This window comes from Neopsephotus bourkii, unplaced genomic scaffold (assembly GCF_033783945.1).
Source record: "Neopsephotus bourkii isolate Nb327-2 ecotype Australia unplaced genomic scaffold, CSIRO-AGI_Nbou_v1 NB_1462, whole genome shotgun sequence".
NCBI lineage: Eukaryota > Metazoa > Chordata > Aves > Psittaciformes > Psittacidae > Neopsephotus > Neopsephotus bourkii.
The window spans coordinates 489,619-508,917 of NW_026901939.1; the positions used below are offsets into that span (position 1 = coordinate 489,619).

The 19,299-nt window shown below is 43.3% G+C and overlaps 1 protein-coding gene across 2 annotated transcripts in view; it reads right to left on the reverse strand.

Moving 5' to 3' along the window:
- Positions 1-19,299, reverse strand: part of NSF (N-ethylmaleimide sensitive factor, vesicle fusing ATPase) — a 62,399-nt gene that overhangs the window by 30,498 nt on the left and 12,602 nt on the right. For both annotated transcript variants that reach the window (XM_061368903.1, XM_061368904.1), the window contains exons 3-8: positions 14,368-14,467; positions 12,378-12,417; positions 9,889-10,055; positions 9,175-9,282; positions 8,754-8,829; positions 4,191-4,346 (exon numbers count right to left, since the gene is read on the reverse strand). In XM_061368903.1, the coding sequence (XP_061224887.1) occupies positions 4,191-4,346; positions 8,754-8,829; positions 9,175-9,282; positions 9,889-10,055; positions 12,378-12,417; positions 14,368-14,467 (647 nt within the window). The remainder of the gene's footprint in view (positions 1-4,190; positions 4,347-8,753; positions 8,830-9,174; positions 9,283-9,888; positions 10,056-12,377; positions 12,418-14,367; positions 14,468-19,299) is intronic.

The following is a 19,299-nucleotide window of genomic DNA, read 5'->3' on the forward strand; positions in this document are numbered from 1 at the left end:
AAGGATACAAGAAATAGCCAAAAGGAATTTCTTAGATCAGACTGAGACAACTTCCCTCTAGGAAAGGGTAGGAGGTCACACACAGAGGGGTTGGAACTAGATGATCTTCAGGTCCTTTCCAACCCTAACCATTCTATGAGGAAACAAAGCAATAGAGGGAGATTTAGACTTTCGTAAGAGGTATAAATAGGTCTTATAAATCTTCGTAAGCATGTAGGAAACACATAAGCTGAAAGAAGAACACAGTTAATGGGAAAAAAGCCTACAGACTTTAAAGCACAACGAGAAAGGATCCATCCTGAATTTACTGGTATGCAGTGCTTTTATTAATAGCCTGGAAGATGGAAGAGAATACACTTGTTACATTTGCACATTACAAAACCAAGATCTACAAATAAACTGATGGGCAGGATTAAATTCACTTAAAACCAATGTAACTTGATGCACCAGTTTCTAAATTGGGGTAGGAATAATTACATACATGTTGCAAAACTGAAAAATCACCCTCCTGAGGATTGTAAAGAGGCATATATACTGAGGCACAGGCAAAAGCCACCAACTGAGCTGGAAATGATGAGCACTTCAACTACTGTGCCCTGTTTCGGTCATCACGCTTCTAAGCAGTGAAGAAATGACTAAGGGAACAGAAGCAACAATGACTGGTGATCCAGAGGTTATGAGAATGGTTTAAGAATCTGAGATCTCAGCCTTGAGAATACTGAAGAGAAACACAGACAAATACATAAAAGCCTCGTTCAAAAGCATAACAGAAACAAGCAATGTATGAACTGCTGCGAGCCTGAGAACAGACACCTGAAAACTGCTGATGGTGAAGACCCTGGAAGCAATGCAATAGGCCTCCTTGGGACCCTCTGCCATTTCTGTCACCTCAGCTACAGGTTAGACATGTCTGACACCCATTATTTCATTAAAATGATCCTATTTTAAGACCAGACTGCATGAGATCCTTTCCATTATTATTCCTCTCTTATAATATCCGACTACTTCAAGAACATTAATGTACCCATTTTTAAGGTAGCTTAAAAGACAAGCCTCCACCTCACAGGCAGAATCCAAGAAGAAAATAATACCTGACTACCTGCTGAAGTGAATGTTCATCTTGTGTTTTGTCAATACTTCATTTTTATACAGTGATCTGTACTCAAAAATACAGAGCTCTGAAACCAATTGATCCCAAATGATCAGAGGACACGTCACAAAGGCTATGAGGAAACAGAAATCACCTTGGAAAAGCCTGACTTAGCCTACTTAGTGATGGTAACAGGAGAGGGTGGGGAATTTGGGCGCTTTCTGGTTCTATTTCAGTCTCTTAGGACTGTACCACCAAAGATTTCTATACCTGTTAATGAACTGTAACGGTATGTACATCCAGAATCTGCTTTTCCAGTGGCCTTTACAACAACTAATGTGCCACAAATCAGAAAAATCACTTCCCAGCTGAAAGTGCCCTGCAAGTGTGAAGTTCCTTCAGTTCAAGTATCACTGCTAGGGAGGCCTCAGAGGGCACTAAGACAGAAGAGCCCCTTTTGTCTCAAGACACCTTCCTCAATCCTCATCCAGATGTATTTATTTCCATTTCTGCTGGGAAAAGCGTGGGTATGGAAAAGTAAATTGCCCCTTAGGCAGCAGGGAGCCATGGCAAGGTTTAATGACCAGCTGAAGCTGAGCTAAGGCTTGGATAAACCAAAGATTGTAGCATCAGAGTAGCATTTACACCCTTGGATGATCTGGTTAACTACTGTTGATTTACATACTCCAAACCCAGCACATTCCTTGGAAGTTAGATACACCACACACAAATTGTAAGTAATCTCTGAAGGGTCTACAGAGCCTCTGTGTAGTTACGGGACAGAAATATTTATTGCATTTGGCATGGGAGTTGCAGTCTGTGAGCACCGGGCAAAACCCAGCTCTGGGTGAGCACTAGAGGAGCACCAGACAGCAAGCAAATTCCTTCTTTTCCTTTCCCAATAAATTACATACAAAGGTGAACAGCTGTCACACTGACATTTCAGATCTGAAATATAGTTAAGAGCAAGTTACAACCAAGGCAAAGCAAATGAATGTCAGAAAGCTTTGTTTTTTCACATTTCAGATAAGCTTTTTAGCCCTGGGGTTCATCACAGAGCTGAGAGCTCTGCTGGGAGCCTACCTTCTTACCAGAAAAATGCTGCTTTGTGGAGTATGTGTGTAAACACGCACACGTAAGGGTCTGTGTATTTATATAAATACTATGGCACACCTTTAATTCATTGCCCAGGGTAATCAAAATACAAGTGGTCCTTCAGAGAATCTTTGTCTTCCTGTATTAAGCAACACCAATGAAGAGGAGGAACCATCCGAGCAGCACACCCTGCAAAGCAGCTCCACAACCTGCTGTCAGCGAGGATTCCAACCTTCTCCACAGGTACCTGGTGGAGATGTAGGTCCTCCATGGCAAAGGTAGCCGCTGCACATCACTCCCAAGGAGCGCCCAGCTGACAGGTTAGTTCAGCTAATGATAATACCAAGGGAATGCAATCGTAGTCTGACACATGACTGCTTGCTGTACTGCCAGATTGCACACAGACAGAGAAGCTGAACAGGAGAAGCTACCATCAAAGCAGAGAATCACAGAATGGTTTGGGTTGGAAGTAACCTTAGAGATCACCTAGTTCCAACCCTGCCACAGAAAATGAAAACAAGGTCTAATTATCTCTAACCTACTCACATTTCCTCATCACAGCCCAGTGACATTGATGAGAATTAGCAAAGTGTGCATCTTTTACCTTAACATATGGTCACACCTAAGGACTCTGTACTTACCATGAATATATACGATAACTGCTTCAAAAGGTAAGAATACTTCAAGCCAGGGATGCTGCTCTTTCCAAAGGCCAGCTGTCAGAAGCATTTCTGAACTGGGCACAACAGAATATCTAGGTAAAAGCTTTTCTTTCCACAGCCAACACCATTTCTCTCATTTCCTCTCTCTGCATAAATATTCAAGAAATTCAAGTATTGATGCTGTCAAGCACAGACAGAGAAGTTATGACTTGCTTCCAGCTGCAGAAACCCAGCAACCCAAGATCAGACCTTGGAAAGCCTTTGCTATCAGATGAATGTGAAGTGAAAAGGCAGGAGAGAATTGTGCACCAGCTGGACTTGGCCTGCAGGGTTTCTCCAGGGTTTCTCCCCAGGTGTTCAGATCACTAAGAAAAGACCTAACTCACTTCACAGGGAAGTTTAACATCGATTCCACAAGCACTGGAAATAGCCACACACAAACAGGACCCATCTTCTGATGAAAATCAGCTCTGTAATCAAAAGCTCAATTGCTTTGTTTGTGGGGAGAGGGAAGGGGGATCAAGAAATATAAACATACACAGGAATTGCACAGCTACAGGTTCCAAGTTTAAATATGAACCCACAGAGATTATATTCAGAGAACAAGGACCAGCTACAACAGCCCCAGCCACTTTATGGGACAAAATAAGACACCTGCAGCTGCATACTGCTTACTACAAATCAAAACCAGCACCATTTAGCCACCTGCCAGCACATGTTTACAAAGTCATGGGACTGCCTTTCCTTCCCCCAGCCCTCCCCCTCAAAAAGTTATATTTAGAACCTCAGCTTTTATTTCACAAACCCCAAGGCACGCCACGGCTTGTGCATCCTCTCCAGCACTTCAAATCTGACCAAGCATAGGTCACACAAGATGCTCTACTTCCCAGGTGAGAAGGACACAGATTTACAATGCAACTGGACACACAATCCAGGACAACAGATATTTAATACAGAGAGCAGGATCAATAAGACAGAATTTCCTTTGACCTATATGGACAGCTCAGTAAGTCAGGAATAGGAGCATTCAGTCTCACTGCTACAAATAAATGCAGCATCCAAAGGAATTTAAGTTCCAACAGAAAAGTATTCACTTAAACTATGTATCTCAATCCTTCAGTGTTGAGTATTCATGTTGTTTCTTTGTCCCCTTCCCTAGCCAAGAAACAAGAATAAGAAATATTCAGCAGCAAGAGGGGAAGAACAGGCATTGTCAGTCTACTAGATCCCTAAGAAACTGCTATGTTATAGCATCATAAGGCTGTTAGTTGATACCCAGTCTTTACAGACCAGAAGCAGGCTGTACCGTGTAACCCAGCCATACTTCTCTGGATTACACTCACCCATTTGCTCCACAATTTCAGGTGGAAAAACTCGAGAAGCAAAAGCTCGCCGGAAAATATCGGAGAATTCTTTGTCCAGGCCCCCGATGCCCATTTTCTCAAAGTTCCAGTCTGGGTTGATGATAGACTGGCGGTTCTCCTTGGTCTTTGATTTACCTGCAAAACCAAGAAATCAGTCCAAACCCAGAGCACAGCAGAATACAGCAAACAGAAGTACAAACAGCAAACCAGTTCTACCAGATCAGACCCACGTCCAGCTAACTTGAAGTCTGGTCCTAGCAGATGTTAGCCAGGAGGATGCACTATGACAAGGATGCAAGGGCAATATACCAGAGACTCCTGCTTAGTCAGTCAACTGTTTTTCCAGCCTTTCAATTGTCCACATCAGGAATTCCACAAGCCAGGTATTGCTCCTATGTATTTAAGGATCCATGGTAGGTTTTTCTGCCACAAATTCACCTAGGTGCCCTTGGAACCATGTAAACTTGGAACCCAGAGTGCCCTATAGCACCTCACCATGCCTGCCACTGCCTGCACAACCAAACACCTCCTTTCATGTTTCTGAACCAGCTCCTACCAGCTTCATTTCCCAAGTCCTGTATCTGAAAAGGCAGTAACTAATTCTAGAATGGTTTGGGTTGGAAGGGACCTTAAAGCTCATCCAGTTTCAAGCGCTGTCACAGGCAGAGACACCTTCCACTAGAGCAGCTTGCTCCAAGCCCCTGTGTCCAACCTGGCCTTGAACACTGCCAGGGATGGGGCAGCCACAATTTCTCTACATCAGCCTCCACTCTCTTTCAGGCTACCTGGGAGGATACCAGCTTTGTCCTGTGTTCTCCTCTGTCATGCCTTTTGCAGGCAGAGCAGTCCTCACTTGTTCTTCCTTCCTTACACAGCAGCTGCTCCATACTTGCATGCCGTTGTTCTCCTTTCAAGTCCCCTCTATTTCCACTACATCCTTTGACAGACAGGAACTGCAAGCACTGGGCTCTGATTGTAAATTAAATACAGGTAAAAAACTATATTCTGCTTTGTTCATGTTCTTTTATTAATCGTGAGTAATAATTCTTGACAACAGGGCTCAGGCTGCTACTGAGCATGGGTCCAGCATCTCCTTGAAACTACCAGACCTGGGATCTTGGCCCAAAACAGCAATCATTTTTGACCGAGGTTAGAAGTGTTTTTCCTCCCACACATCCCTTTATACTTATTTATATTGAATACCCTCTGCCATCTGATTTCTTAGTCACCAAGATCCATAAGAGCAAACTTTGTCACCTCATTACTCACTCTCTGTTCCAGTTTATTCAATAATTATAAGGAAAAGCAAAGGCCCCAGCAGAGATTCATGCTGAACTCCACTGGCCCTAGCTATTTACTTCTACCCTTTCATCACTCATCTACTCATGCCAAGACCTTCTCTCTCAGATCTTTGTTCAGATTCTTGTTAAAGAAACTTTGATAAAGAACTGTGCTGGAAAAGCCTTGCAAAACAAGCAGCCTGTGTCAACCCTTATGCCTGCGCTTTCTGATTTCCATAATGAACTCTGGTCAGACCATGAGGCAAGGCTGACATTCCCAGTGTAGCACCTTCAGGTATTCACAAGTTAAATTCTTTATTACAGCTTCTATTGATTCCTTCGGTACAGATTTCAGGCTCAAACATCTGTAGCTCTCTGATCACCGCTTTGAAAATGGACATTATCTCCCCTAAAAAGCCAGTAGGCGCAAATTACAACTGTGCATTTTGCTGATTTGTTCCATAATCTCATCCACAGATACTTCAGGTTGATGCAGATCACAGTTTAGCACGAGTTAGTCCAGTAACTACACTAAACCAAAGTTTGGGTTTAGCTGAATTACACTGCTGTTAATCTCAGACTGAACACACCTGGAATCAGTATTTCAGTTCAAAGTGCAGCAAATCAAACAAGAACATGCCTTTTACTAACAGCTTAGGGACAACTTTGTAGTACATATAACATACAGCACCTATACACAGCACTGTGCAGGGCAGCAGTGAGCATTTAATTCACTGATTACTGTGTGTTTATTACCTCATTGCTGCACTACAGCTTTTAGATCAGACCACTGGGCCAGGGATGTTCCTTTTCCCATGGAGCTTAGCCTACACTCCCCCCTTCTGGCTGCATCTGTTCACAATGAAGTTCTTGCAGACTGAATTCAAACATCAGCCATTGGGTTTAGAACACAGCATTTCATGCTAAGTAGGAGAAATAGAATTGGCTTGCTTTTAATTATTACAATTCGTTTCTATTGAAAAAAAAAGAAAAGCCCTTTATTGAAGGCAGTGCTCCATGACACTTACTTGACTTTTATCTCCTCTCTCAGAATTTAATTATTCAGAGCTTTACAATTCTCTAGAGACTAACAAAGCACATTAAGTACCTCTGCCTCAGATCAATGAGAAGATTAAATAAAGTACCAAACTGACAGAAGTAAATTGAGGCATAAGAAAAACTTGTCTTGTCTGCAGATACTGAAACTGAATCACCAAGAAGGATTCCTATTTCCAATCTTTCAGCTCTCCCACAGGACCACTCTTCACACCTATACATGCTAGGAGGAACATCACAGGTCATTATATGACTTTGAATATCAACCAAGTAAAATATGTGGAGCTGCTGCAGCGAGTCCAGAGGAGGCCACGGAGATGCTGCGAGGGCTGGAGCAGCTCTGCTCTGGAGCCAGGCTGAGAGAGCTGGGCTGGGGCAGCCTGGAGAAGAGAAGGCTCCTGAAGGGGAGACCTTAGAGCAGCTCCAGTGCCTAAAGGGGCTGCAAGAAACCTGGAGAGGGGCTTGGGACAAGGGCCTGTAGGGACAGGCCAAGGGGAATGGCTTGAACCTGCCCGAGGGGAGACTGAGCTGAGCTCTTAGGCAGAAGCTCTTCCCTGTGAGGGTGCTGAGGCGCTGGCACAGGGTGCCCAGAGAAGCTGTGGCTGCCCCATCCCTGGCAGTGCTCAAGGCCAGGTTGGACACAGGGGCTTGGAGCAAGCTGCTCCAGTGGAAGGTGTCCCTGCCGGTTAATATGCTTAATTACAGTCATCTACAATGCAACCTATGGACCTTAGGGCAACCTCCACCTACCACTTCTTATCTGTGGAAGAGCAGCAGCAAAAGAAGTTTCTTGGCTCATGGATTATAGAAAGAGAGAATAAAATAGGAAAGGAAATGAGCAACATAAAAAAGAAAAAGAAGAGTGTGATTCAGGTACAGGACTTGAATCACACCCAGGAAAGAATCCCTAGAGACATATTACCAGCAAGGGAGGTATTTGCAACTGTATGCTTGGTTACTATCCTCCTTTTCAACACTGATAAGGAACTGCAAGACTAGGAGAACATTTAGTCTGGCTGGGCATCCACCAGTCCTTCAGGACAGCCACCAGGCACACACAAAGCCAACTCCAGGGAAGGGGCCCCCACTGCCCACTCTGTGGCCCAGGTCCCCATCATCGAAGCCGGTGGCTCTATGGGAACAAACCAGATCCCTCCCTAGCCCTACACCAGCTTCTAATTGAATGTGTGGAGGACTCTGCAATTATTCCACCATTTCTTTGCTAGTGAAGTCTGAAATGGTACATGGTTTGTTTTGTTGAGGCTTTAGAAACTGCCTCTGTAGAAAAAGTTCAGGTTTGTTCATAATCCTGCTGCACAGCCAGTTAAACACCCCATGAACCCACTGCGCTGTGTTTTGCAGCTGCCACCAGCTTCTGAAGAGCAGTACTTTCAGAAGTGAAGAAAAGCCAAGTGCTCTTCAGAAGCTGCCCCTTGCCTTGACGAAGAGATCTCATTAGAGATGGCAATTGCAGTTTTGCACTCACTTTGAAATTTGGGCTACACATCCAAACAAGTTCTTCATTCCCTATTTCCCTGCTGGTTTAATTAAATGTAATGAGAGCAGTGCTGGCTTGTTGGTGTCCCTGAGAAACAGCGTTCTCAGATGTTTAAAGAGTTAAACTATTTCAACTAGCTGCTGTCTTCTGCTGGACCTATTGGTCCATTGTGCCCTTCTACTCTAGGCCCAGGAGTGCAGGTTAACTTCTCTACACACTCAACTCAATTTGGTACTGTTGGGACCTCTTAAAAGTCACACTCACCATTTTTCCTCCTATCTCTGTCTCTGTTTTAGATACCCCACAGTGATATGTGTGGAACTGTTCTAGTATGCTGGTCACTTGTGGAGCTTATACTGGGAGACAATGACATTTATCAAGCCATTGTTTAGAAGCACCAGTCTGCTGCAGAGGTGGTGTCTCCTCAGTGCAGTGGTTTTCAGGAGAATCCTGAGCACCTACAAACTGCTTTCTAAAAGTGTGACCGGTTCCTACAGGATCAAATCCAGTCATCTTCTTCACCATTCTATGATTTATGGCCTGCTAGTTCATACAGATGCTTAGGAGACATTTTGAGATGCAGTTTTCAATGGATTTGGTCACCTGCTATAACCAGAAAAACAAACTTTGAGGCATACAAGTCTTTGAGGCCTGAAAAGCAGCAATTTTCAAGCAATATTTACAAGCAATATTTAGAGGGGCACTTACCAATCAGATTGAGAGAGGAGTTCTCAGCTTTCTCAAAGGCAACTTGACTGTTCCCAAGAATCAAACCAACCTCAATCTGCCAAAGGGAGCGAAACAAATAATTCTATTAAATTCTTAGCCTCAATTTCTGATTGCTCCTTAGGTGTCTCCAAGCACATCTCAGAAGGCAAGAAACAGCAGCAAAGGCTTCATTACAAAAGCCACTGTGAAGAATGTGAAATACCAGCACCACCTTCTCTAAAATAACATCACTGAAAGCAGAAGCTCCTTGTCTTCTCTGAGGCAAATGGCACAGCCAGATGAAATAGATGTGCAACTTCTCCAAAGGCAAGTAACCTAAATTCCTCCTGGTAGCAAGATCTGATCAGTACCTGGATCTCTGCAGTCCCTAGGGAATGAACACCAATTCCTGTAAGCCTACCTTTTGCTTTTTGCTTGTTCCAGACTCTCCTTTGAGAATGCTGGGGTCCATAGCTTCCATGTCCTTTACCACCATGCCAAACAGTTTGTCATTAAAGCTGAACACAAGCTGTGGAAAATAAAAACAGAAGGGGAGTTTCATTCTTTCAAAAGCTAAAAAGGATTTTGACAAGAGAAAAGAACAAAGGATTTCTGAAGAGAAAAAAGCCTGAAGACTAAGTTTACCACCCAACAGATTCCATGTAGATTTTACCCTGTAAAGCTCTGGTGTACTGAACATGTGCTATTCATGTCTTGTACTTAAGAGTAACAGACCAAAAGCAGCAGGAGATCAAGTCAATAGGAAAAATTCAAACAAAAATTCTCTTTCCAAGAAAGATTCCAGGAGCTGCCAAGATTATATCCAACCAGGCCACACCAGAGAGAATCCAGCTGGCTCAAGCCTTGGGAATCTTCCTCACAAAGACAGATTTCTTTAGATGAGGAAAGGGCAGATTTTAAACTACTCTGCTCATGCTCTCAGTGAAAGCCATCCTGGTTCAACTTCCTACAAAGAAACCATTCCCACAACAAACCATCTCTGCCTATGAGCTGTCCTCTGCAGCACAGAGATGGTACCCAGGCACTCTCCAATATGTTCCATCACTGTAGCACAAAAGCATGTGCATGTCATTGAAGACCATGTTAGACTTCCAAAGCAAAGGCAATCCCCTACCTGCTGCCCTACAGAGAAGGCCTGGCTGTTGAACTGCTGGATGAATTCAGCAGCCATCTTGTCTGTGTCATAGGGGTTAGAGTCAATGTTCTTCTTCTGCAGGAAATCGATCTCAATGGTCATTGTGCCAATACACTGCTTAGTCTTGTCAAAAGTGTATAAGGAAACTGTTAAAGAAAGAAGAAACAGCATGTTTCAGAACAGGACAGCCCCCTTTCAATATATTAAACATACTCTTAAGTTGGGCAGTACACGTTCTTCCACTCAGAATGAGCACTTAATAAAACTGAATATATTATTTCTGACCCTTATTCCTCTTACGTTCATGTTCTATTATTAGATAAAAAATACAGCAATGTACCTCCACTGAAAATCCCTGCATTTCTGTAAAACTTCTAATAGTCTCCTTTAAAACAGCTCAAACACCACACAAGCTTTGGAGGATGAGGACAATGAAAGCCAATTCACACATGCTGTAGTACCACAGTATCTACAGTATCTACACCTAAGCTGTATGTACCTGTCTTTAGAAAGCTTAAAAGAAAGTGTTAAGAGTAGTCTTGTCAAAAAAATCAATGACAAGAGGTCAAAACTCGCTTTCTGTAGCAACACACTGACCAGCTCTTCTCCAGAGGAGCACAGTAATATAATCTATCAGGCTTCTACAGCCCAGAACAAAGCATCAGTTACCCCTCATCTCTGACACAAAGGAAACAACCCCTAGCCCAGAGGTGCACTTGGGCCTATCCTAACGTGCCCCAGGTTTCCTTCAGTAATGCAGAATCAACTGAACAGCCCTTGAAAGGGGGCAGAAAGCAAAGTGGCATGGAAGACATTGCCAACTGTACCTAACCCACAGAGGTGATCGGCTACATCAGTCAAAACAAGAGGCCACTTAGGGCTGTTGCTGCAGCAAAGGACAGACAGGGATGCTTCTCCAGAAGGTTAAGGCACATTACAGGAGATCTGCTTTGAGTCTAAAGCCTGATCTGATGCAGAAGTCACAGTTAAGTGTAAGCAGTATGAAGTGAATAAGGGAAATTAATATTTCCTATCAAGCTCTTGGCAGTAAAATGGTTCCAGAACAAACCTGCAGATGCCTGGGAAGATGTGATGTCAAAACACGCATCCACCATGCTATGACACGTTTCATTCAAAGTAAGAGAACAGGGAGAGCCTGTCTCTTGCTTGAATCTGGTCACAACAACAGAACTGGAGGTGCCAACTGAATACGAGTAGTCCTGACATCAAGCACTGAATGCTGAGGGTGTCTGGTACAGAGCAGAGCAGTGATGCACCACTGGGGATGCAGAACAGAAAGCAATAGAAAGCACCAGCCTCAAAAACCTGTAACATCCTAGAAACAGAAGGGCATGCTGAGGAGGTACCAGTGACCTCCCAGTGTGGAGAATGCAGCTGAAGCAGTCAGCACCCTTCTCCAGATGTGCACCTCTAACTGCAACACGGGACCTGATGAAGCTGAACCACCCCCAGGGCAAGACAACGACATCCACTCCAGGCACTCAACCTTTTCACAAAGGCAAACTAACACTATCCACTCACCTGGAAAACCTTTACCATGTTATTAGAGGCTCAAGGGGACTCAGCTTCACTGTACCACTAAGCACTGGACTCCATTTAAAACTGACACTTAAAACATAGTTTTCCCATTATTAAGGGAACGAGACAAAGAAAGAGCCCCAGTAAATCACTACTTTTATGAATACTTCTCCCTACCTGTAGAATAGCTTTACAAATCCTTTACACTCAGCAGGGAGTCATATGACATTTAGTCACTGCATAACATTACTGCATTATTTTTCTGAATACATGTTCCCACATAGTTGGTAAGTTTATAGCAAGGTCTGGTACAAGTACAATCACTAAAATGCTCTTAGTATTCAGCTAATGGTGCTGAATACTAGTGTTTCCTTCCTCAAATAACTTCAGTACTAGACAGCACTTATCTGTAAGGCAGCTGGCACGTTACTGACCAGTAAACAAACAAGGGTGAGAAACAAATATATGGCTCTCCCCACTTCATTACGGGTTATTCCTCAGTATAAAAAAATCAAACCAAATCAGCTAGCAAAAAGAACTGGCTTCCAAGCAAGATCTGTGAGGCATCTACTTGTGTAGAAGAGCAAAAAGATCCACTCTAGACAAAGACATCAGACTTAAAGGTCAAGATCCATGCCCATGAGCTTGCTGAACCCAAAGGAGCTGGGAAAATAGCCAAGGAGTGAGATTCCCCTACTGGCAAATGTCTGACAAAAATCAGTCAAAACAGCCCTCCAGGTCTGGAAAACATGGAGAAGCAGAAAGCCTGCAGACACAAAAGCAACTCCCTTTCACTAACAAAGGCCTCATATTACCTGAAGAAAGGCTGAAGATCTGAGCATGTTTCCAATTCAGTTTCGCTTCAGTATGGAAACAGAGAATTCAGCTTTTATAAAGGTAGGTCACCATCATGCTGCTGACTGACTTACCATCTATCTCTTGCCCGATGGCGAGTCCAGCCCATTTTCTCTGTCAAAACAAGACAACAATTTCACAAATCCTGACATTTGGTAGAACAAACACCCCCTCAGAGACAGCATCCTTACTCAGAAAAGCAGCTCCTCCATGAGAACCTTAAGAAGCAGCAAAAAAGGGCAGAATGGGATCTTAGAAACAATCCCCAATTTAAGAGAAAAGTTGAAAACATGGTATCATTTCTATTAATAATTCTATTTTCTGACCTTAAGAATTGATTCAGTTCAACCTCCTTCATACTATTGGTCACCCCTGTCTCAAAGGCAGAAGATAACATCCTGGATAGGGCTTTTGTCATTCTGCTCATTTCCTACCAAAGCTCAGGTGCTGATCACACAATAGCTAGTGCAAGAGGCAAGAAAGGCTGTTACACGCTCCATGATCATTTTAAAAGCTTACCTGTATACATTAGTTGCAGGAAATGGTTGTAATGTGCTTTAATGAATGATATTACCTAAAACACTTGTTTAGAGAACTAGTAAGAACGAAACTGTTCAAATCCTCTAGGTCTCTTCAAATTCCTTGTAAAAGATTTGTGCAGCACAGAACTGCATGTCAGGTGGGAAATGGTTTGATAATTATGTAATACAACAACCTACAAGCTTTACTGTGCCAACAGTTCCGGCTTGCTAATTGCAAAATGTGCAGCTCTTCATCTTTTGGGATCTTCAGTATACAAAGCTTTTCACAGCTTTTGGGTTTTAACCCTAGGAATTAATATTATTATAGAGTAAAGGTGCTTAGGAAGTTTACATGCATACTAAATGCACAACAAACAGACTTTTGGAGATCTCAGAGCCTGTGTCTACTACATGACCACCCATGAATACATAAGGTACGCACACATTTTGTGTAACACTAGTTCCAAGGCTTCAGGAAATACTGGAAATTAAAGCCCAGCATCAGGAATATCCAACTAAAACATTCATCTACCAGTAGCTATAACACAACCATAGTCACTTTTTAGAGGTAACCAACCTACCTCATTCCTTAGCAGGGGAGCTCTCCCGCTTCTACAACAATGACTGGAATCCACAAAAATCAACCCTAGACCAGGAGTGCATCTACTTTAAACCTGTGATGCAAACATCTTCTACTGATGTCTGCTTTTCAGTTTGGGCATCACAAATCATAGCTAGACATATGCTCAACACAACATCCTCTTCACCCACTCATCCGGACAAGTCTGAGTTTGAACAACACATCAAAAAACAGAAAGTCCTTTTGGGGCATATGCCAAGACATATGTTGAGGAAAAGAAGTCTTGTGTTTGCAGCATGGACTCAGCTTCTAGACCAGTTACTAGCAGTAACTGCTAAGAAAGCACTAAATCAGTGACCATCATTGTTGTACTTTTGTGTTATGCGACTCACTGTGTGAGCCAGTTACAAGCTACAAGATTCATTTTCTATTTAGAAGTGGATAGTATTGATTATTTACTCTAACCATCATTTAACATGTGATAACTTGACTTAATTAAGGAAACAAGTTAAATCTATTTTATGCATTCCATTGGACTTTTCAGCTGAAAATACTAACAATGACTAAATATAGTCAAAAACTTCCAGCAGATCTTTAAAAGATCAACACCACAAAAGAAATCCATTAAAGTCAGTGAAAATCAGAAAAAATAAAAATTCACAAGGAACAGCAGCTATTGTTTAGGTGTTTCTTTTGGAAATAGCTTGTTTCTGGTGGGTTTTTAAAAGGTTAAATCACACCTTTTTCAGTATCTTTAGCCCACCATGCGCTAAAAGTAGATCAACATAGTACAAGCAAGTTTTCATCAGTTATAGTAAAAGTCTTCTTGAACTTCTGCTGTCAGAAATCAAATCTGCAGCACACATTTAGGCAGACATCTCCCTCCAATTACAAGTTACCTTCAATCCTAATCTCAAAAGAGATCTGTTCTATAGCAAAGTGGTAAGTCAAACTATACAGTACCTGGGGCAAGCTGAATGCGATGCTGCCAGGAACAACTGAGGGGTGGGTTCTCAGTGTGAAAATGTATTTGTGGTTGGGAGAAGTCTTCACAACAACATGTCTAGAAGAGAGAACAGTATTTTACTTCACTATATTGGAAGCATATTATATATACACCATATGGTCCTTTCCAACCCAAACTATTCTATGGTTCTATACAGCCAGGAAGACTTTGCATTCATTGAGCTCTTTTGAGAACTCAAAAGAAACCAGCCAGCTTATTTCTGGTCCTTTAAAGGAGAAAACAAAAGCTTCAAACCTATACCATGATGCAGGTCTATACAGCAGTCTTTCAGTCCGTCACCTTCAGTGATATAACACGATCTCTAAGCCCAACTGCAAGACATGGTACTAATAACTACTATTTATATTCCCCCCCACCCCCCAGTAGCCCTTTACTTCAGGAACTGTCCCATACAAATGTAAGAGAATCAAGCTATAACCACAAAGACCAGGGCTGATGTATCTAAAAATCAACATCAGTTTCACAACTCAAGCATCTAACACCAAAGTATCACTATCAGATCACTCAGTAGTCTGGAATTAAACACCTATGTGTTAAACTGACAGATCTCCACGCACAGGGGAAGTAGGCAGCCAGGGATTTCATCGTGCTTTGGCAGAGCAGTGATCTGGGGATAAACTGCCTTGGAAAGGTGAGAAATACACTCTCACAGGCCAAACTCCTCCAGAAATAACAGCATCAAAACCGTATCACGAACACTTGCATTAGTGTTGCTTGCTGGACTAATTACAAGCAAAATGGGTTTGTGGCTGCCCCATCCCTAGCAGTGTCCAAGGCCAGGCTGGACAGGGCTTGGAGCAAGCTGCTCCAGTGGAAGGGGTCCCTGCCTGTGGCAGGGGTTGGAACTGGATGATCTTAAGGTCCCTTCCAACTCAAAGCAGTCTGTGAACCTATGAACATTTTACCCCAATACAAACAGTACCCGTCAGTTGTGATTTCAACAATAAACAGATGCAAAGCCTATTCAAGGATCTTCATATATTGTTTAGAAGTTTGACTGCAGAAAAAATGGAAGGAATTTCTGTACAAAAAGTAAAATCACATGGCTGCGGAGGCTGCTCCTCCTGTTTGATAGCGACCAACAAACCTCCATCTGAGACAGCATTTGAAGACCAGGAATGCTGCTATAAAAACAAAACAATACAAACAGTCAGGAGCAGACAGAGCAGCAGCCATTGCATGCGTCTGTCTCTCACTCTCAGAATCTAAGCTGTCAGGAACAAAGATACTCAAAAGCTGCTTATAGTTATCCTCAGGCTATGCCTGATAGGTGTTATCATCTGATAGGCAGACTTCTTTTTGGCATAAGAAAGCAAACCAAAAGGAAGATGGTATTTGTGTGCACTGGTGGCAAGGTTGATGGTTGAATCAGGTTTCACCTCATCTTCACATCTGCCTGCACTTTGTCTTCTCATAGGATATGTGAACCCACCAACTCATGTGGTGTTCCTCTCTTATCCATAGCCAGAAACTGAAGGCCAGATGAACTATGCCAAAAGGCAAGGCCCACGCTCCTGGCCATCCCCCCTCGTTGGCAGTGAATACATTACAGGCACATATGCTCCATACATTCCCATTTGCATATGCACAGCAAACCCAGCACCATCCAAAAGCAGATCACTGGCTACATCGTGTGTGCATAACAGCTTCAGCCACACGGTGGGAAGGAACATAAGGCTCTTTGAGACCAGAGGAAATGCGTGGCCTGGATAGCTAAAACCACTAGACAATACCAGCTTTAGCCCAAACAGGCAGGGAAGCTTGCAAACCTTGCCAGGAACTGCTAGCTCTTAATGGCACAGCAGGATAACAAAGCATTTTAAACACATCAGAGCAATACATACATCCTCTGGTAGGTGGACCAGTGATTCTTCACTGATTGTGGCCTTAAATCACCCATTAGATGCCTAAAAACTGAGCTGCAGGGATGGGCCCCCTTCCTTCTCCATCTCCTCCTGTCCTAGGCATAAATCCAGAAACCTGTTACAAGCGGTATGGTTCCCTGTAAATCTTACAGAGGCAGAGCAAGACCTTTACTGGTGCTTCGTGGTGATGAGGGAAGTACTGGGGACTGGGAGAAAGCAAGTGCCACTCCTTTTTTCAAGGAGGATGCAAGCCTAGTACAGTCGTGGAACTACTCCTGTAAGCCAAACATATTAAAGAACAAGAAAGTGACTGGGAGTAGTCAGCATGGATTTATGAAGGAAAACCAGGCCTGACCAGTATGATAGCTTTCTAGGATGAAATGGTGAGCTTTAAGGATGAAGGGAGAGCTGTGGGTATTGTTTACCTCAATGTTTGCAGTGCTTTTTACAATCCTCACAGACAAACTGATGAAATACAACTGGGTAAAAGGGCACTGTGGTGGTTTCAAAACCACCTGAACCACTACACTCAGAGGGTTGTGATCAGTGGCACCAACCTCAGCTACAGGCACCCATAGGAGCCACAACTACTTAAACTCCCCACTAATGACCAGGATGGTGGGACAGAGTGCAGATGACACACCTGCCAATTGTGCTTCCATGCAGAGGGACTTTGACAGGGTAGAGACATGGGCTCACACAAATCCCATTCAAGCTGAATACTGGAAAATGCAAAGTTCTCCACCTAGGGAGCAGCAATCCTGTGCACCAGTACAGGCTGTAGGGCACCTGGCTGGGAAGTGGCTTTGCAGACAAAGACTTGGGATCCTGGTGGACAAGCTGAACGTAAGCCAGCAACACACCCTTGCAGAAAAGATGGCCAGCATCATCTCTGGCTGCATTAAGAAGAGCACTGCCACCAGGGCAGGAAGGATGATCCTTGTTGCTCCAAGGACTGTTTCATTTTCAATTGAGTAGTAGATAAAATAGAGAAGCTGTCCAGGAAGTCAGGACTGGAATCAGATTTTCAGCACAGAGTGTATAAGCCTGATCAATACATAGGCACCTGGAAAGCGAGGTATTACACTGCAGAGTATTGGTAAGCATGCCTGTAGGCAAAATACAAGTTCCTGCTATGCTACTCGAACACCTCACCAAGAAGTAACACCTGATGACAAATAACATCCTATTAGAAGCAGCTCATCAGACAGTATAAATGACCCAGGATTAAAGCTTCTTAAGACTGGATGGATCCTGAGCAGTGCACTGAGTTTGGCTCAAAACACAACAGTGAGTTTAATGTGCATAGATTCAGCATCTCTGCAGGAAAAAACAAACTCCACCACTGCTGGCTTTCACTTCAAAAAAGAAAAATGCAAGAAAATGAGGATACTTGGTAAAAATACTGCTGGGCTGGGGTAGCCACAAAGTTTTGATATAAATTGGTCTAACTATATTGGAGCATACTATTCACTGAAACCATTTCCAGCAAACCAGAAAGACAGCAGAGCCTGACAGCAGGCAAAGAGAAGCCAGGAAAGAAAAAAAAAGGAAAAGAAATAAAACAAAAATAAATCAGCTTTCTGAATAAAAACCCTCCAGCCAAGTGAGAAAATCTCATCAAATCCTGACAGGTTCTTTTGAGAAAACTCTGCAAAAGGCACAGGAACAACCATGGTTCTTCTCCAAGCAGCACAAGCATTTTCCAACAGGCTGTAAGCAACCTAAGTATTAAGAATGTTCAAAATAAGGCAATAGCAGGAAAGAGTGAATGCATTTTCCTACGCTGATGTTCACCAGGAAGGAGCGTGGAGAGCCTGGGGAGCAGGGACATTTCAACCTCAGAACTGCCTCTGCTTCAAAACGAACAAAAGGAACAGTGAGTCACCAGGGCCATGTATCTCCCAATAGCTTGAAGAGATGAAACTGCTGCTCCAATTCATGTGTAAAGCCTTGCCTGAAATTATTAGAACCAAACCATGGCTGTGATGTCAGTTCTTAAGGAGCACTCCAGATCAGACCCAGGAAACTGCTGGTAAGTTTGCTGAGCAAACCGACAATAAAATGACCCTGTGCATCCATCAGGTTTTGTATTAGTAAAGAAAGAGCATAGCTTCTGTAAGGGAGAGGACAACCTCTTTATCTATGCAATGATGCCAGGAAGCAGTTGAACAACATGGGCAGATATTTCTCTCGTGCATGTTTGGAAACCCATGTTAATTACTCAGCAAGGCTCCTCAGGGCTCTTCAGGTAACTAAACTGGCATGAAGTAAGAGGGGTGGTCTTCCCATGTAAAAGGTAGGCATAACAGGTAAGAATAGCCAGTTCTCAACATTAAAAATACTGTCATTGAGATAACATGCCCTTGCCTTCCCTTCACTGCCTGGGTGTTCCCAGCACTTGCTTCTCTCTCCAAAATACACTGGGAGTCCTCAAAAAATCTGTCACAGGAACTTCAGATGGTGCAAGCTATCAAACACCACAGCACTACACTGATGCATTGCATCCCGTGAACTCACACGTCACAAAGCAGTGACTCACACTTGTCCAACTTCAAGGATGCAGAAAAGGAAGCATGAAAAGATCTACAGTGGCACCATGGGGATAAACCACCTCGATGATCCAAGGTCAAACTCCCAGGTCTACACTGTGAGCCCCAAATGGAAGCATTACCAAAAAAACATTCTGTGCAGCCAGTCATGGTTAGGATGCTACAAACCAAAACTGCTGACTGTGTGTGCCTTACTGCAGCAGATCCTAGGGATGGTCCTGCTCAGTGTATCTGCAATGCAGCAGAATGACTACATCCCTCAGTAGTAGCTGAATATCGTGATGTTTCTCTGTACTCCAGGCTTACGCTTTACAAAGCAATTTATAGCATCTGCTCACAACCAAACATATGCTGCTTTCTTTATGAGCCCCAATTTCTAGAAACAGGCAACTCTTTTAGGGAGAATCAGCAAAGACAGACCCATGGCCAGCTTGCTCACCAGGCAAGCCTT